Below are 18326 nucleotides of genomic sequence, written 5' to 3'. Positions count from 1 at the left end.
CATGGGGAGGTTGAAGCCCCTAACCTCCTGTGTTGTTCAAGAGTCAGCTGTACATATAACCATCCTTATGTCCAGGTGAACACATGGATGGTTGTTTGTAGATTATTCTTCAAGTTGAATGTGGCTGATGTGATAAATGGCTTCAGCAAATTCATATTTAATAACCTCAAATGGAGTCTGACCCTTTGTATCTTTTTCTTTTCCTCGAAGTCCCAGTGGTCTTGGGATTCATTAGGGAAATTCAGTGTTTGAGTTCAAATCCCTCAATTTCTACTTCTAAATAATCCTTATTATCTGATGCTTTCTAGAAACATAAGAGGAATTAAAGGAAAAAATTAACATGCAAGGGTTTGAAATTGTTTATTTTTTTGGTAAGCTTTAGTTAAAAGAAGAACTCTACAGTTTATTTAAATCTTTTTGCAAATACTATACAATTTGAGATTGGCAGCAGTTGACCAGTCTATCAGACTTAACCTTTTGCATTTTTTAGTTAACACTGGGGATCTTGGGGTTTCATACTTCTTGGGGGTGTGGGAAATATGTCAGGATATCTAGGGCAGTGGTTCTCAATCTTGACATCACATTAGAATTACCTGGGGAATGGATAAAGATGTGGTTAATATATACAATGGAATATTACTCAGCCATCAGAAAGGATGAATACCCACCATGTGCATCAACATGGATGGAACTGGAGGGGATTATGCTAAGTGAAGTAAGTCAGGCAGAGAAAGAGCATTATCATATGGTTTCACTCATATGCAGAACATAAGGAATAATACAGAGGACCACAGGGGAAGGGAGGGAAAACTGAATGGGGAAGAAATCAGAGAGGGAGACAAACCATGAGAGGCTCTGGACTCTGGGAAGCAAACTGAGGGTTACAGAAGGGAGGAGGGTGGGGGATGGGGTAACCAGGTGATGGGTGTTAAGGAGGGCACGTGTTGTGATGAGCACTGGGTGTTATATGCAGCTAATGAATCGTTGAACACGACATCAGGAACTAATGATGTACTCTACAGTGGCTAACTGAGCATAAAAAAAAAAAAAAAAAGAACTACCTCAGGAGCTTTGAAATAGCCCGGGGCCAGGCCACCTCCCGGAGCACTGAAATCAGACACTCCGGTGATGGAGCCCAGCATCAGCGCTGGGCGAGCTCCTCTTCCGCCAGTGGGAGTGAAGGTCGTGAACCAGTGTACCTTTTTATAAATAAAGTTTTATTGGAACGTAGCCATGCCCATTCATTTGCCAGTTGTCGAGAGACCCTGTGGGTTGCCAAGCCTAAAATATCTTCTCTTTGGCCGTTTGCCAAGAAGGTTTGCTGATCCCTGCTCTAGACTCACAGTGAACGTTTTTCAACATTTTGAAAAGAGGCTTTATACAAATTCAGCGTAAAAGGGGAAAAAAAAATCAGCATTTTGCAGAGCCTGCAGGTCTCAAATCGTGTCACTTGTACGTGGGGAAAATTGAAAAACATTTTTCTTGAAAAACTGACTTGCAGATGTTGTGAAACCAGAAGGAGGTGTGACCAGCTCGGCCCCTGCAGTGGGCGGGGGGAGGCCTCCCATTTGTGTTGCGGCTCTCTGCGCGCGTTAAAGCTGACGACTGGGCTTCTCGCGCAGAGTTCGTTACGTAGACTGTGTCGTGGTCTTGAGGGAGGTCTGGAGAGGCAGAAGTGGCTCTTTGATTTGAAGAGAGTTGAGTTTGGTCTTCACCACTGCAGCAATTCTAGATGTTGGCAGACCCCTGAAAAAGTTCCTTGAGCTCTGAGGAATCTCATGTATAAAACAAAAAGTCATGAAAAGTCATAGTGTTATTTACATGATTTCCATCCTCCCTCCGTTCAGGTGGGAAGTTGGCGGTCATAAACAATGGATCAAAAGAGTTTTTTAGAAGGTCCTTTTTTGGTCATGGGCCCCTGAAGGTGTGAAGTATGAGAGAAAGGATCATTTACTCTAGTCCCTTGTCACCAGCGTGAGGGTTTTGAGCCAGCAGAATCAGCATCTCCTGGGACTGTGCCGGACTGAGGCCCCACCGCACACTTACTGGATCAGGATCTGCTTAGCCCCAGGCCATTTGCATACACGTTAAGACAGCCCTGGGATGCACTGGTCTAACTGATCATGGGTTCTGTGCAGTTAAGTGACCACTGAGTGTCACTGCCTTCCTCAGTGATTTCATGGCCCCTCAATGGCTCTCCTGACCTGGGCTCACTCGTTAAGGGCAGCCAGTTTTTCCCCTTTGGCTACTTCCAAGCATAGCTTGCTCGCCCTCTTATTTAGTAAGATTTATGTGACGGTAGGAGATGAAAATTGTCTGATTGGGCTAGGAGGGGTACCATTTCGTATGCTTCAGAGAAACAGAGTAGGAAAGACAAAGGGAACTTGCCAGATAAACTTCAAGTGAGAGAAAATAATTGGAATAGTCTTCCTTGCTTCTCTAAGAAGCAGTAATCCACCCATCAGAGCATTCGTTTGTGCCGGGGAGCGCTTGGGAGGGTCGAAAATGAGTCTCTTGAGCTTCTCAAATTAGCCCACAGAGGTCAGGGGCTTAGGCCTTTCCAGCAAGCAGTGCTGAATATTCAAAGTACACATAGGCCTTCAGTCACTGGAAAATTGTCCAAAATCTAATGTCCATAGATAATCTTGAGGAAGCCCAGTACGTAAGTTTACCCTGCCAGCCCGTCATGTTAGTATGATTTTCTTAATCAGGTAGCATCAGTTGATTGAAAAATGTAATTTTGAACTTACTCTTTAATTCTTGGACGGAATTGATTTTTCCTGAACATTCCCTTAAATTGACTTTTTAGATAAAGTTAATACCATCTGAATTTAATTTTTTAAATGCAGTATAAATAATTGAAGTCTAGCTGTTCTTGCTGGGAAGATAGGATCACCCCTGTAATGCTCAGTGTCTGTACCAGGGGCCGTGCAGGAAACAGAACAGTTCTGCATATTTGCGGAAGGTCGGGGGGCTTCCAAGTCTTCAGGTCACATGACCTGGCTTTGAGTGAGAGGTCGGGAAGCAGTGGAGAGCTGCTCCTTACACGAGAGCTGCCCCAGTGTCCCAAAGGCAGTCTGATTGCCAGAAAGACACATGACCGCAGAGTCTGCCTTCCCCATCTCCCTTCATGTCCTATTTGCAGAATCCACGTCCCCTCCAGGACCCTGGTGACAGGCGGGTGTGGGAAGTGGAGATCCCAGACTTGGGTTTTTGCTACAGACGTGAGGACAGTATGGGGTGCGTCATTGCGCGAATGACAACAGCTTACACTTATACACGCCTTGCGTGTTGTCTTTTTAAAAATACTCTTTTTATATGAACACAGTGAGGTAACTAAGGTGAGACGCCTGTTCTACACATGAGGGAAAGTGAGGAAGCAGATAACTTGCTTATGGCTAAATAATTAGTTACAGCGACGTGTTGGCTTCTGGGCAGTGCTGTCCCCTCTCTGTTGCTCTCTTTTCCTTAGTGCTTGTTAATTGAGTATCATGTGACCAAATGCAGCTTCACAGAGGCTCTAGTAGGGACCCCAAGATAGAAAAGGCACCTTAAGGATGCAGTTAGAGTTTCTAGGGTCATTGCACTGGGGAGGCGTATTCATGGTCGAGGGTACTTCCAACAACAATGGGCTATTCTCTTAAAGAATCAGGCAGTTCTTGTAATCATTGTACAATGCAACTTTGGGCTCAGTGTATTCCTTCTTTTTTTTTTCTCAAGCAGATGAAAAACTCGGAGAACCGCCACGCAGTGAGTTCCCAGTACAGGATGCATTCTTACTACCCGCCTCCCTCCTACCTGGGCCAGAGCATGTCCCAAATCTTCACTTTCGAGGATGGCCCCTCTTACTCAGAAGCCAAAGCCAGTGGTAGGTGTCCGGATGCACAGCCGGGATTGGGGTGGACGGAGGATGAGTAGCCATCACTGGGTCTCTAGACCTCTCCAAGGTCTTGCAAGTCAGGAGCTCTTGGGAGGTTGCCATGTGACTCCTTTGTGAGTATCCTTTACAGTATTCCGTTATGGAATGCTTTTGCTTTAATATCACGTTTTTCTTTTCTGACTACCTGGAGTGACAAGAATAAAATGAGAGGCTCCCATCAAAGCTAAAAAAAATGTATTTTCAGGAGGAGCACTACGAAGTACAGGTTCAAAGGAAAATGTGGCTCAAATCCTGATATTTTTGGTAAAGTGAATTTCTCTGTATTGAATACTTGATTGAAAACTTCTCCATTTTAAAATTGAAGGCGTATTCATCTTTTGGGGAGGAAATAAAATAACTTAATAAAACATTTTTGAATACGGTAGATTTCAGACTTTATGCAGTAGCAATGCAAATAACTGTTATAATAGCTTTAAAATAAAAAATGACTGCTTAATGAACCAAAGTGCTTTGAAATACGCAATTCCTCAACTTCAATTTTAACCTCCCCAGCATTTACACTGTGGTGAGGGGCAGGTCTTTTATGACTGCTGTGTTTTTAGGCCCTGTTTTTAAGTTCTTTATATTTAAGCTTTATCTTTTGATCTAGGAAAGTGAGAAGCATATGCAGTCGAGACTGTACGTAGAAATCGGGGCAATAGTGTGTGACTTGGTAGTAAACCCGCCTGTTGGACTCACCCTCCACTAAATAAAAAGAGAGGTTTGTTCTCTGAATAACTTGACACTCTACAGAGAACTTGTTTCTACTGTAAAGCAAGTGTTTAGAGAACAAGAATCAGAACCATCCTTTGATTTCCAAACTCAGGACAAGGAAGTCTAAAGAAGCTGGGCAAGTTATGCCTTATTTGCCATACTGAAATAAAATAGAGGATTTCATTAACGCGTGATATAGAGGACAAGGGAACGGATCTGTTTGAACTGTAGAGGAACTGAAGTACACGTTATTGATTGCACTTTGACTTTCATTAATGACCATTTTTTTGTCAGGAGTGGACAAGCTCAACTCTGTATTATAAATATCCATATTATGGAATGTATGCCCATATGGTCCTTCTTTCATACTGTCTTTGATTCTACGTATTTATCTGGCTTTTAAGCTCTTTAGGGACAGAGAACACATCTTACATATCTTTTTACCTGCCGTGATGCCTTTTCTTTGTTATTTATTGGTTAAGCAAGTGAATTAATGAATGAATGAGGTATTATTTTTTAAGTAAGCTTGCTACTCTGTAAAGAAACATCAGCCTAGAAGGTCAGGATCCTAACTCATGGTCTGTGGAATCAGTGCAGAATTTAGTGATGAAGCAGTTAAGGAAACGTTTATTCATACAGAAAATTAGGAGTTAACCTACTTTCAGGAAGAAATTGCTTGAGCCTCTTGCTCGAGGAATAATGGAATATTCCCAGAAGCACTCGCACTCTTGAGAGAAAGGTGTAAATTCAGAGCAGGGCAGTAAGATGAAAAGATAAGAGGAAATTTATTAGAGCAGAGAGGGACAGATACGAAGAGGAGCAGGAAGCATTTGAATTTATGGCAGAAAAGGAAAAGGCTCAGAAGGAAAGAGGTTACAGTCCAGGACAGAAAGGACCTGAGCACCAGCACTCACTGGGAAAGAGGGTGGCTAGCAGTGAGGTTTTCTCACATTTTTGCTGGTGAGACGTGTGTTTGAAGGCGTGAGGAGGCCTCAGGCTTACCCTTCTGGTGCCTCTCTCCCTCACTACTAGCCTCCTACCTGAGCGAGTTAGCTAGGATGAGCTACAGTGAAACTCCGTAATACCTACTTTCGAACAGCCGTGGAGAAGGAGAATATGAATCAATAGAAAATCCAAATCTCAGCTAATTGTTCAAAGAAATGTGGCTTTATGACTTCCAAATGCATGGTATTTGGGGCTTCTGTGTTGCTTGGAATGCTTACAGAGCAAGTGGGAAGGGAAGAGGGAGGAGAAAGTTGTGTTTGGGGGCCAAAAGGACACCCCAGGGGTCCTCTCTTGGAGCACTGGGTCCTCAGTTTTATCATCAGCATTGGTACAAGTAGGCGCTCGGGGACAGCTTAGGCCCTTCCCCTGAGTGGGGCTGAGGCTGGTGGCCGGGGGTGGGGGCGGGACAGCGGTGTATTCACTTCTGACAAGGTGACAGAGGCTGGCCAGTAACCTGTTGCATTCATCACGCCCATCAGGTATGGGCTGAGATCTTTTGGTTGGCCTTGTTAATAAGTAAGTCATGTTTGGAAGATCTAAGTGGGGACTTACTGTAAGTAATTTGAAAAACAGTGTTTTTCAGTAGGTTTAATGTTTTCTTTAAAGTATAAATTTGTCATTAAATCAGTTTTTCTTCACCTTCTTTAAAGAGAAATTTAACCTCTCTTTACCATGTAAAGAAAGGAGTCCCGGTTCAAAGTCTTCCTCTGCATTTGCTGGAGATTGCAACATGCAAATAGAATGTGGCGGGGATTCCACGGAAAGTTCCTTTTGCTGTGTTGCTACTGTTTAATGTTTTTCTTGGTAAAGAGGATAGGAGGCATTTCCTCCCCCTTCTATATCCCGAAAAGTGTCAGGAGGTAGATCAGAGAGACAGTGAGGCCCAGTCATGTAGGACTTTGTAAAGCATTGCAAGCACTTTGGCTTTTATTTCAAGTGAGATGAGAAGCCCATTGCAGGCTTTCTAGCAAAGGCGTGGCATGGGAGACATGTCTGTCCTCTGGTTTTGGAAGATCACTCTGGCTGTGGTCTAAGAACAGACTGTAGGAGTGCAGGGGGGAGGCATGGAGTCCAGTGGAAGGCATTGCAGTAGTCGTTGAGAAAGGTGGCAGTGAGCTAGTCGGGGGGTGGGGGGAGGAACGTGCTGGTGATGACAGGTGGTTTAATTCTAGATCTGTTTTGAAGATAGAACCAACAGGATTTGCTGATGGATTTGGGATGTGCCAGGAAGGGAGAAGTGGGGGTGACTCTATAATTTTTTATCTGACCAAGTAGGAAATCAGAGTTTCTGTTCATTGAGGTAAAGAAGACCGGGGTGGTGGGGGGAACAGGTTTGTGAGAATTAGGAGTTTAATTTTGCACATGAAGTTTGAGACGTTCATGAGAAGCTTGAGTCATCCAAGTGGATCGTCAAGTAGGAATTGGATGTATGAAGTCTCAATCTCAAGTTGAGAGGAGACATCCTTGCTGGAAATAAAAGCTTGAGAGTCCAGTGCATAGATGTTACTTGAAGTCAATCTGACGAGAGCCCCTAGAGAAGTGAGTGTAGATGGAGCAGAATGAAGGACCGAAGATGGAGCCCCAGGGCCCTCCAGGGTCTGGAGGTGTGTTGCAGATGAAGAGGTCCAGCAAAGGAGAAAGTGAGGAAGAGAACTAACAGGGCGTGCTGTCTTGCAAGCTGAGCAAAGAAAACATTTCAGTGAACAGAGCCAAAGAAGCTGATAGGTCAGCTAAGAGGGCTGGAATCAACCATGATCGGCTGTTGTATGGTGGGAATGAGGGAGGACCTGGACAAGTGGCCATTCGGGTGGGGAGGCGGGAACGAAAGCCTGACTACATTTGGGAATGTGTGGGAGAGAAGATGGGGGCGGGGGCACAGACACTTCTTCAAGGAGTTTTGCTGTAAGGGGAGTCATGAAATGGGGCAGCAGCTGGAGGGGAGCGGGGTTCAAGGAAGATCTTCTCTTTTTCAAAGAAAGAGATAGCACAGTAGGTTTGTGTGGTCCAGTAGAGGGAAGGTTTGCCCTGCAGGCTGTGTGGGGTGGGGGCCACCATCGTCAGGGACACTAGCGGGGTGCTGAGTAAGTCAGACAGGATGGGGTCCAGGGCAGCGGGCCCCAGTGTGGGGGCCTGTGGGGGCCTCTTTACTGGTCTAAGAGGAGGTGAGTAAAGTAACTAAAAGTAAAAACTTCGTAACAGTTGGGCACCGTGATTTTATGTCTGTTGAATATAATTTGAAACTTGGGACTTATTTTTTGTCTTTCATTTTTTTAGGAATTCATTTTTTTATTAAGGTAAAATCCACCTATCATAAAATGAACCGTTAACCATTTTGAAGTATACGATTCAGCCTTTAGGACTTTTGCAGTGTTGGGCAACCATGACCTTTATCTAGTTTGAAGGCATTTTTATCACCGCAAAAGGAAACCGGGTACCTGCTAAGCGGCCATTCCCTACTCTCCCTTCCCCCAGCCCCTGACAACCACTAATTTGCTTTCTGTCTTAATGGACTTGCCTATTCTGGATGTTTCGTGTAAATGGAATCGACAATACGTGGCCTTTTGTGACTGGCTTCTTTCACTGAGCATAACATTATCGAGGTTCCTCCACACTGTAGCAGGTATTAGTACTGAACTCCTTTTTATGGCCTACTAAGATGCCCTCGTTGTGGGTAGACCACATCTTGCTTTTCTGTTCTTCAGTTGATGGACATTTGCATTGTTTGTACCTTTTTTGGCTGTTGTGCAGAGCTGTGCTGTGGATCTTCGTGTTCTTTGTTTGGAGACCTGTGTTCACGTCTTCGTGTACATACCCAGCAGCAAAATTGTAGGATCGTATGGTAATTCTGGGTTTAACTTTTTACGGAACCTGCCAGACTTCTGTGTGGTGGCAGCACCATTACACCTTCCCGCCAGCATATGAGGGTTCCGATTTCCCTAGCCTGCTCATGTTACTTTCCATTTTTTAAATTATGATTCTAGTAATTCATATTTGTTGTATCTTAGGAAAGTATCAGACCATGGCAGATTGGAAACAAAAACATTTTAGGAGCGCCAGGCTGACTCAGTTGGTAGAGTGTTGCAACTCTTGGTCTTGGGGTTGTAGGTTCGAGGTCCACGTTGGATGTAGAGATTACTTAAACATAAAGTCTTAAAAAATTTTTAAACAAAGCAAAACAGGTCGCTCCCCACAGATAGCTTGAGAAACACGGATTCTAGTACCCACACGGAAGGTTGGCTTATGCATGAATGTGGCCTCTTCAGAGTAACGGATGCAAGTGGTTCACAAAGTGGTGGTCGGAGCACCCTGGAAATCACGCTTCTTCAACTCGGGATAAAGAGGTGATCTCCACAGCCATGCCTCTGTGTTAGTAGATACACTCATGTTAATGGGTGTGAACAGGCATCTTTGTCTACATGTTGAAGTCTTGCGTGTAAGTTCCTAGAGTATACTTGGCTGGCCAACACCTGGGAGAAGGTGTCCATGTCAAGTGAGAAAGACGAACATACTTTGATCTCTTTGTCTACTTCTTCTGCAGTCTCAGTTTGAACGTCAGAGCTGGTGCATTCGGCTCCTTCGGCATCCTTGGCCCGATCCAGTGCGGATGCAGCAGCAGACCCCTATACACACTCACCCTCCCTTTACATTCCACCTCTGCTCTTTCAGAAGAAAGAAAGCGCTCATTTGAGGTGCTCTTTACGTATTATGAGCTGTTCTTGTATTATTCATTTAGAACACATAGGATGTCAGCGGATCCATGAAGCAGGATATAGAGCGTTATGTTTTCCCCCAAGTCAGTGGAAGGGCCTCTCTGAGTTGAAGGCCTCGTGCTCCCTCTGTTATGTCTGTGTTCCCAAACATGACTTTTTGAATCCATTCAACATTAGCGCTTTTGTAGCCCAGTGAATCTAGAAGTGCCTGATTTCACCGATGGCTTATGCTACCCCCCCCCAAAAAATTGTTACGACTAAATGGTTAAGCTTTCACTTCCATGGAATGGATTTGCTTCATGCTGCATGTTGGATTTTAGCGAAAGATCATCCATCTAGTTTTGCAGGTGAGAACAGCAAGGGGGGTGCTCCCTCCTGGAAGCACCCTCAGGTCTCCCCTGCTCATGATCCCAGGATGTCAGAACTGCCCTTTGGTGAGGTGAGGTGACGTTCTGCCCCCGCTCCTGGGTGGGGTGGTAGGAGCATTCTGTGCTCAGCATCTGAAGGAGGCACCACTCACCAGCTGTGTAGCTGTGGGGGTATCAGACTCTTCTCCAAGACCCTTACTTTCCTCACCCCTTAATAGAGGGTGAGGAGGTAGGTGTTGTGAGGATGAAATCATGTCCCGTATGGAAGCAAGCTCTATAAATCACCAAATGCAGCAAGAGATGGCAAAATACTGTACATACTTCCACCATTCCTTTCTGTAAGGGGTGTGTTGACATTTCAGGCAGTTCTTCTTGTCAGGGAGAAAGATGTTCTGGCAATGTTTTAGAGTCCTGCTCAGACAGGAAGGAGAGCAGGCCAAAGGATCTGAGGGCTCGCTTTTTTGTGTATATTCTCTGAAGCATATGGCAAGCCTGCAGGGGAGAAAAACACTGACCCTTTTCTTCCTCTTCTTTAAGGAAAGCTGAATATGTTTTATGCAATATTTATAGAATGTTGAGTTTAAACTTGACTCTTTAGGAAATGACTTGATTGTTTAGGAAATGATTTGAGGGAGGTCAGACTCTTCAGGAAATGTGCTAAATTTCAAAGAAAAGCACTTGACTGGTAAACTGTTTTCCTTATGTGACTTTGTTATTTTCAGGTCTAGCTTTTTTTTTTTTTTTTAATTTTTTATATTTTTGAGAGAGAATGCACACACGCACGCGTACGAGTCGGGGGGGGAGAAGCAGACTCCCCGCGGAGCAGGGAGCCTGACAGGGGACTCGATCCCAGGGCCCTGGGATCATGACCTGAGCTGAAGGCAGACACTTAACTGACTGAGCCACCCAGGCGCCCTCAGCTCTAGCTTTGAACAGAGAGGTAAGTGGGGCATTTGTCGGCAATGACCATGGAGGTCAGTTCTTGCAAGGCGATGGGTCCCACCCCAGGAGAGGAGATTGGGCTGAGGTCCCCAGCTCTGGACCTGACTGTAACATGCTTGCTTCATCTCTTCCAACCTCACCTCCCTCATCTGGAAAGCTGAAAAAAAATAACAACAGCCTTACCTATTACACATGGGTCAAAAAAATTTTTATGAAAAATTATGTAAAAAAGGCATGGCAGAAGTTGTCAACTCCTTTATCTCCATATGAAGACCTGCCACCATGTCTTAAACATTTTCTGTGCCTGCAAATGCCTGGCAGGGGGCTGTACAAATAAAGTCCTCACAATAATTAAGGTGGGCCTATTTTTAGACCTATAGGGGCCCTGTTTGAAACTAACCGTATGTGTATTGGGATTCTTGAAATCAGCTAGACATTGTGGTCTTCTGAGCGAGGAAGATGAAGCATGATCATTTTAAGCATATAATAAACAGCAGGCAGCTTTGGGGGCTTATTTTTGATATATTACATGTGGTATGTTTGCTAAGTAAAGCAGAGGGAACGAGGGAAGAGGAGTGTGGAAGGACACCAGAAGGTCCCTTTGTAGCTGAAGAATAGCACTGAAGGTGAGCTGAAATGCCGTTTGATGAGGACACACAGATTTCTGTTGTTTCTTAAAACCTCTTTCTCTTCCTCCATGAGAAGAGCACCCTACAAGGCAAACTGGGAAGGTTGAGAACGGGTGGGTCCCTAGCATGCCTTCTGCGTAAAACACTGCCCTCCGACAAGGCCACCAGCAATCTAGAGAGAGCAGGCACTTCCCAGAGTCCCACGTGAGGGAGGTCAGACTCACGTAAGGAAGAAGTTCACGCACACAGCCTTTCTGCAAGAGTCATCGGGCTGTGGTCTCACACACGCGGGGCAGGAATCATGTTCATTCAGCTTTGCGCTTCGCCGGGTGCACGCATCCTGCTGTGTTCTCGGAGGGCTCCTGGGATGGTCCATGGGTTCTTGAATGAATAAGAAACCTTGGACCCTTCCTGCTGGTGCCTCACTGGCCCGGAGTCTGGCATTCTGGTAAGACAGTCATGGAAATAAAGCAGACATGGGCAAAGGTAGGGTACGGCCTCCAGACTACAACATATCCTGCATTCATATCATGTAGAATATTCCCTGTATTCCCTTTGGAAAACTCAAATTTTAAAGACTTCCTCCTTTGCATAGACTGGTTTTCAATGAATAACACAGCCCTGGGAGCAAGGTCAAGCCCTGGGAGCAAGGTCAAGCTTCCGCACCAAGCACACTAAGCAGAGAGGCTGGGGCAGGGTGGGGAGGTTGCAGGCAGAGTGCCGTGACGTCTCTGAGCCTTGTTGCTAGTGTCGGGGAACAGGTCTGCGAGCCGCTCCCCCGGGCATTCTCTGTGCTGGTGTATCCTGTGGTTTCTCTTCCTCCTGTCCTCTTCCTCTCCTCACAAACAGGTAGCTCTTACAGTAAGGTTCTGTGCACTCAGTGGGGATAGCTTGTTTAATTCTTACTAGTCGTATAATTATCCCCATTTTATAGATGAGGACACTGAGGTACAGAGACGATGAGAGAAGGGACCTCATTTCCGAGTGGCAAGTAGAGAAACTGAGGCACAGTGATGCTTTACTTAGCTTGTCTGAGGCCTCACTGGGCAACAGTCTGGCATTCTCCTGTGTGAAATATTTTTAAGGAAATGATGGCTGTGATTGGGGGTTGGAAACATTCTGTCTGCTGAGTCTAAAGATATGCATGCAAAAGCAACTCTTCTTCTGTAATGATAAAATTCTAGAGCCTACTTCTTCGGCATATGCATCATGCAGAAATACCCCTTCTAGGGGTGCCTTTCTATAGCATGTTGATGTCACAGAAAAACAAAAACAAAAAACCCTGAAAAGCAGCCTGGAAAAAACCCACCAGCGTATCAGGTGTAGTATTTACATTGATCTTCCCCAAACTAAATATAAACTTTGGAACACCTTTATGACTTAACACAGTAAAGTTTTAATTTTGTGGCTATATGTGCATTTTCTTTGTATTTAACAGGGGAGAGTTGTTAATATTTGATGAAGGCAGACATTAAAACATTAAATAACTAGTTATCAGCTTTGAAATTATAAGTGTAAATAGAAACACAATCAGCCACTTTCCTATAGTTGTTTTTATTTTCTCTGGCTGTTCTGTGTTATTTTAAAAATAGGGCGAGGGGCGCCTGGGTGGCTCATTTGGTTAAGTGTCCAACTCGTGATTTCAGCTCAGGTCATGATCCCAGGGTCGTGAGATTGAGCCTGGCGTTGGGCCCCGTGCTCAGTTGAGAGTCTGCTTGAGGATTCTCTCTCCCTCTGCCCCTCTCCCTCTGCCCCTCCTCCCTCTCTCTCTCTCTCTCAAATCCTTAAAAACGAAAAAAAAAAATGAAATTAGGATGAAGAAAAGGCCTATCTGTTTTCCCGAGATAATTTTTGAGGCAGTATTTTATGCTCTACCTGGTCTGTCAGTGGCTTATTATGAGGTTGCTTTTACATCTTTAATTTATTCCCGAAAAACCCAGGGTCTCTGTAGGGGTTTTCCTTTGGGCTAAAGAAGACCATCTAGAGTGGGACACAGAGTCTGAGCTCTGGAAACCACAATTTTGGGAATTCCTACATGTCCTGGCATAACTAGGTTGCACACAGTTACTAGAAGTCAGTGCTTGCCCAGGGTGCCTGTGCTGATTCTATCTCGATGGAGTTTCTGGGGTGATGTCAGGTCCCCTCCCTGCCTGATCAGTGCAGGGAACCCAGCCTTTTGTGGGCACGGCACACGTCGAGTTTGCCAATCCCGTTACTCACTCAGGGACCATTTCTCTTGAAAATTCCTGAAGAGGCAGCGTCCACGCGGGCATTAACTTGGATGCAACAGTAGCCACTCTGGTTGGGGCATCGCACATCCTCACGCAGGAGATTTCTTCATTCCGGTCCGGAACTGCTGGGCCTCGGTGATGCTTTTCGGGCGCGGAGTGGAGTAACTCAGCAGTTTATTTTCCCTCCTCGGCGGCACGGCCCAGGCCAAGTACAACTTGAATAACCTTCAGGAGAACTGTGCTGTCCTTCTGTCGGCTGCTGTCTTTGAAAATTGCCTCCAGAGTTAGTGAGCAGGAACAGTTAAGATTTACAAACAATGATGAAGCTTGTCATGCATCTTTCACCATCCATCATCCGGGTGCCGTGCCTGGGCGGTGAAGTGTTCTTCATAAAAACCAGCTCAGTGTGAAATACACCTCGCTGCAATGTTTACTGCTCTGAAGCTCGTCCGTGGCCCTTTATAGTAAATCCAGATTGCACTGTGACATTACAGTATATCATTGCCCGGCGCCGTGGGGTTTACACTGGGAATGAGTGCAGTGCACACCAGATGAGGTGTCCAAATTGAGTTATGTCAGAATTTGGCTGTTATATGGGGATAGCTTTTGTTTTCCGAACACTGGAAGTTAGCTTTATATGTATTTATGTACAGGCCTATACTTCCCACCTTGCACATACACACGGGGACACAGTATATGCTGAGCCCAGCTTCCAGCCAGGCTTCTGCTGTGAGCAATGGTGACGGGCGTTTATGGACCTTCCAGCGGTTGTTCATTGAAATTGGCCTAACTGACGTCTTCGGGGGGAACTAGAGTAGATGGTTATTTCATTGGAGGAGTGGGCTTGCTTCTGTGTGCGGTGGTCATTTTTACCATCCTTTCTTACAAAGCCAAGGAAGCCCCTCTCCTGGGATTGTTGTGGTGTGCAGGAACGATCCCTGTGATATAGGGCAAAGCGAAATATAGGGCAAAGAAAGCCCACAGGACAGTTCCTCGAGTGCCTCGCCTGTCGGCCAAGCACATGCACTCAGGGAGGTCTCCGAAGTCAGCTGCTTATTTATTGCTTTCTTAGTGGGTATCAAAATCCTGGTGCTGCCTCTGCTATCTTGAAAGATGCTGCTTCCAAGAAAAGATTTATGGTGTTTTAGCTGAAATCTGCAAAATAAAAGCACACACTGAATTTATGGCATGATCAGGTTTATTTACATTCACCCTAAAAGTGCTGATATTAAAAATGAGCTCCATAAAAAAATAATATTCAGGCCCTGCAGCCCCACAATCATCTTCTTACCACATATTTTTAAATCCTCTCTTCAGTGTAGCAGGGAAATTAGGAGAACCATTTTGTGGCCTTTTCCTATCTGGTGCTACAATGAATGCAGGGTTTCTCCCCCATTTACACCAAGTCTAGGGCAGGGCTTCCCCCCACTTGAAACTCGGTGGCAGACAGCCCTCCCACTGTTGCCCTCTGCTCTTTTCCTCTTAGTTGCAATGTCTTCTCACTGGGGATTGATTAACGATGCCACTTCCCAGCTTCCTGGAGCGGTGTGGGACACAGCTGTGGGCATATGGTGCTGGCCTCTAGAGGTGGGACAGGGGCCAGAAGTCTTCCGTGGGCTCTGTCGCCAGGGGAGCGAGAGAAGAGCCCCGAGTCAGCCTGACGCGCCCGTTCCTTCAGGGCTGCACGCTCAGACACAGAGTGGCCAGTAAGAGTCAGATTTCGGATAAACCCTGAACAACTATTTTCATATAACTATGTCCACAGTATTTTATTATGCTAAAAATTATTTATTTTTTCTGAAATTTAAATTGTAGCGTCCTGTGTTTTTATTTGCTAAATCTGGCGATCTTACGCTCCATTCAAGTCTCTCAACGACCGTTTTAAGGCCCTGGGGTAAAAGGCAAAAAAAAAAAAAAAATGTGGACACAGGACAGCAGTACTTTCTGGAAGCATACTCAGCAGTTTTCAGAGTTGCTTCATTTGTGTTTCTATCAAAATCGTACAAGAGGCAGGTCTGATCATGCATGGAGTGGTTTCCTACTTTGGTTAAAGCTATTCATGGCTTTCTCAGTGAAGAGTTTCTGGATTATAAGTTATCCTTGTCCACATTAACTGTAGTGTTTCTTCCTCCATTTGGGTAATTCATGGGTCCACACATTTCTTTTTTTCATGTTTTATGGTTTAGATCCATTAATACAGCAGCAAATACAATTTAACCCACTGCCGCTCAGAATCAGAATGGAAATTTATACTCTCTGTGCGTTTGGTTCAATTGTGTCCTCGTACAACTTTACCAGGCATAACAGTGACTCTCGAAGCTCTCAGCAGGACCAGGTCCTCTCTGTCCCCTTCCCAAACCCCCACCAGGACGTATGCTGATGGCTCGGTCAGTACACAGGTAGTAACCTGGAGAGCCTGCTGTCTGTGGACCTGGCATCCTGCCTAGGATGTGAACATGGCAGAGAGTGTGGGACGGTCACCCTTAAATGTCAGCAGATCCTGGGGACTCATGCCCTTCCCTTCGTGTCCACAGGAAACCAGCCTTACCTCTGCGGGCTGTGGAAGGGCATAGCCATGTGCCCAGCCATCTTGCTCTTGTTCGGGACTTGGTTGAGGTCTCTCTGTAACCCAAGGGGAGGAGAGAATCTCAAGCAGACTCCCCACTGAGTACAGTTAGAGAAACCAGGGTTACAACCAACCTTTGCGGGCAGATGTTCCAAATACGCAGCCCTGTCCGGGCATGTTTTGCCTTTGTTACTTACGTGGTTAGAGAGGTGGCATGGGGCTTGATTTATTTATTTGTTTGCTTATAACAGCTTTATTGATACATAGTTCACACACCATAAAATTCATCTCCTTTAAGCATACAGTTCAGTGGTTTTTAGTATATTGACAAAATTTTGCAGTCATCACCGCAACCTAATCCCAGAAATGTTTCCATCGTCCCAAAAGGATTCCCCGTATGCATTCATTCCTCCTCACGTTTCCCTCCCAGCCCCTGGAAGCTGCTGTCCTATTTTCTTGTCTCTCTGGATTTGCCTATTCTAGGCATTTTGTAGAAATGGAATCCTACGGGACCTTTTATGTCCAGCTTTTTTCCCTTAGTATTATGTCTTTGAGGTTCGTCCACATTGTACCACGCAACAGCGCTTCATTCCTTTTTATGGCAAAATAATATTCCGTCATGTGGAAGGGCTGGGTTTATTTTGAGTTCAAAAACTATTGCAGGGCCCCACAAAAACTATGAAACCTATGAAACCTCAAGATTCCGGAGGTGAAACTATGAAACCTATGAAACCTCAAGATTCTCGAGTGTAATCTCGTTTTAGTAAACCTCCAGCTCTTCCAACTCGGCACGTGAATGCCTGGAATGAGTAGAACCTACTGTGTGAAAGGAGAGGAACTGATGTTTACGGACATTGAACAGGTGGGGCTGTGTGGTTTCCCGACTTCATGCTGACACTGTTTACGTTGTTCTCCTAGGGCTCCCGTAGCAGGAGAGCACAGACTGGGCGGCTTAAATTACACACTTACTTTCTCACACTTCTGGAGGTTAGAAGTCCCAGGTCGAGGTGCGGTTGGGGTTTGGCTGCTGCCTCGCTGTGACCACACACGGCCTTGTCTCTCTGTGTCAGAGTCAGAAAGAGGAAGAGTTTTCATCTCCTTTGCTCTTCTTTTTTTTTTAAGATTTATTTATTTGAGAAAGAACGAGTGCATGAGAGCGCGGACAGGCAGAGGGAGAGAATCTCAAGCCGACTCCCCACTGAGCGTAGAAGCCTACATGGGGCTCAACCCTGAGGTCATGACCTGAGCCAAAATCCAGAGATGCTCAACTGACTGAGCGCCCTGGGTGGCCCCTGTCTTGCTCTTCTTGGAAGAATGCTAGTCCTGTCCAACCAGGTTCCACCCTTACGACCGCGTTGAAATTCACTTAATCTCCCTAAAGGCCCAGTTTCCAGTGCAGTCTCCTTGGGGGGCTAGGGCAGCAATATAGGAATTTGGGGAGACACAATGAAACCTGTAACACTGTTGAAGAGTTTAGTGTTTCTAAATGTCTCCTCCTCTTGCTGAGGTTCTTGGACACAGGAGAAGGACGCTGAGACCTGGTGAGCCAGTGTGTTTCCTGGTCCCATGCCGAATATCTGGAATTTGCTGACCACTCACTCACCTTCCACACTCTCTGACATGCCAAGCCCAGCCCATGGCAGGCCCTCATCTGACAGTCAGATCCCTAAAACCGGGGTGTTTTGCAGAGATGGAAAGTTCCATGGTCACACCCCATTCACCCAGAGCACTTCTTTTCCAGATTGTGCTCTTCTTTCCCACATTTTTCCCCCTAGAATTTGGTTACTTCCTTTTTTTTTCCTATTTCTGATTTTGGGAAAAGGATTTCCAATTCCTTGTCCTCTTTGCCCTTGTAGTGCTCTGCATGACCTTTACCGCCAGGGTAATGCTACAAATTAAATTAGTCTTTGCTTATTTTCCCAGCAAATGAGATTTTGGGGTCTTCACACACAGGATCACTGGTGTAATATAAAGGATGTGACTCAGTAATAACCAAGTGGAAGAGATGTATAGGGCAAAGAATGGGGAGAGGGTGGAGAGATTCCTTGCTCTTTTTAGGGGCACCAACCCCCCAGCACTTTGATGTGTTCACTAACCCAGAAGCTCTCTGAAACCTGTCATTATGGAGGCTTCATCATTAGGCATGATTGATTAGATGATTGGCCATTGGCAGCTCTCCCTGGGTGTTGATGGGGTATAGCTAGAATTTCCTTGTTTCTAAGGCTGGGTCTTTCTGGTGCTC

The 18326-nt window shown here is 45.5% G+C and overlaps 1 protein-coding gene across 1 annotated transcript in view; it reads left to right on the top strand.

Annotated features, from left to right (window-relative positions):
* DMRT1 (doublesex and mab-3 related transcription factor 1) overlaps positions 1 to 18326 on the top strand; it is a 103874-nt gene that overhangs the window by 57663 nt on the left and 27885 nt on the right. The window contains exon 4 of the mRNA XM_036090840.2: positions 3724 to 3868. Coding sequence (XP_035946733.2) covers positions 3724 to 3868 — 145 coding nt within the window. The remainder of the gene's footprint in view (positions 1 to 3723; positions 3869 to 18326) is intronic.

The sequence above is a fragment of the Halichoerus grypus genome, chromosome 14 (assembly GCF_964656455.1).
Source record: "Halichoerus grypus chromosome 14, mHalGry1.hap1.1, whole genome shotgun sequence".
NCBI lineage: Eukaryota > Metazoa > Chordata > Mammalia > Carnivora > Phocidae > Halichoerus > Halichoerus grypus.
This window is presented reverse-complemented; position numbering and strand designations above follow the sequence as displayed.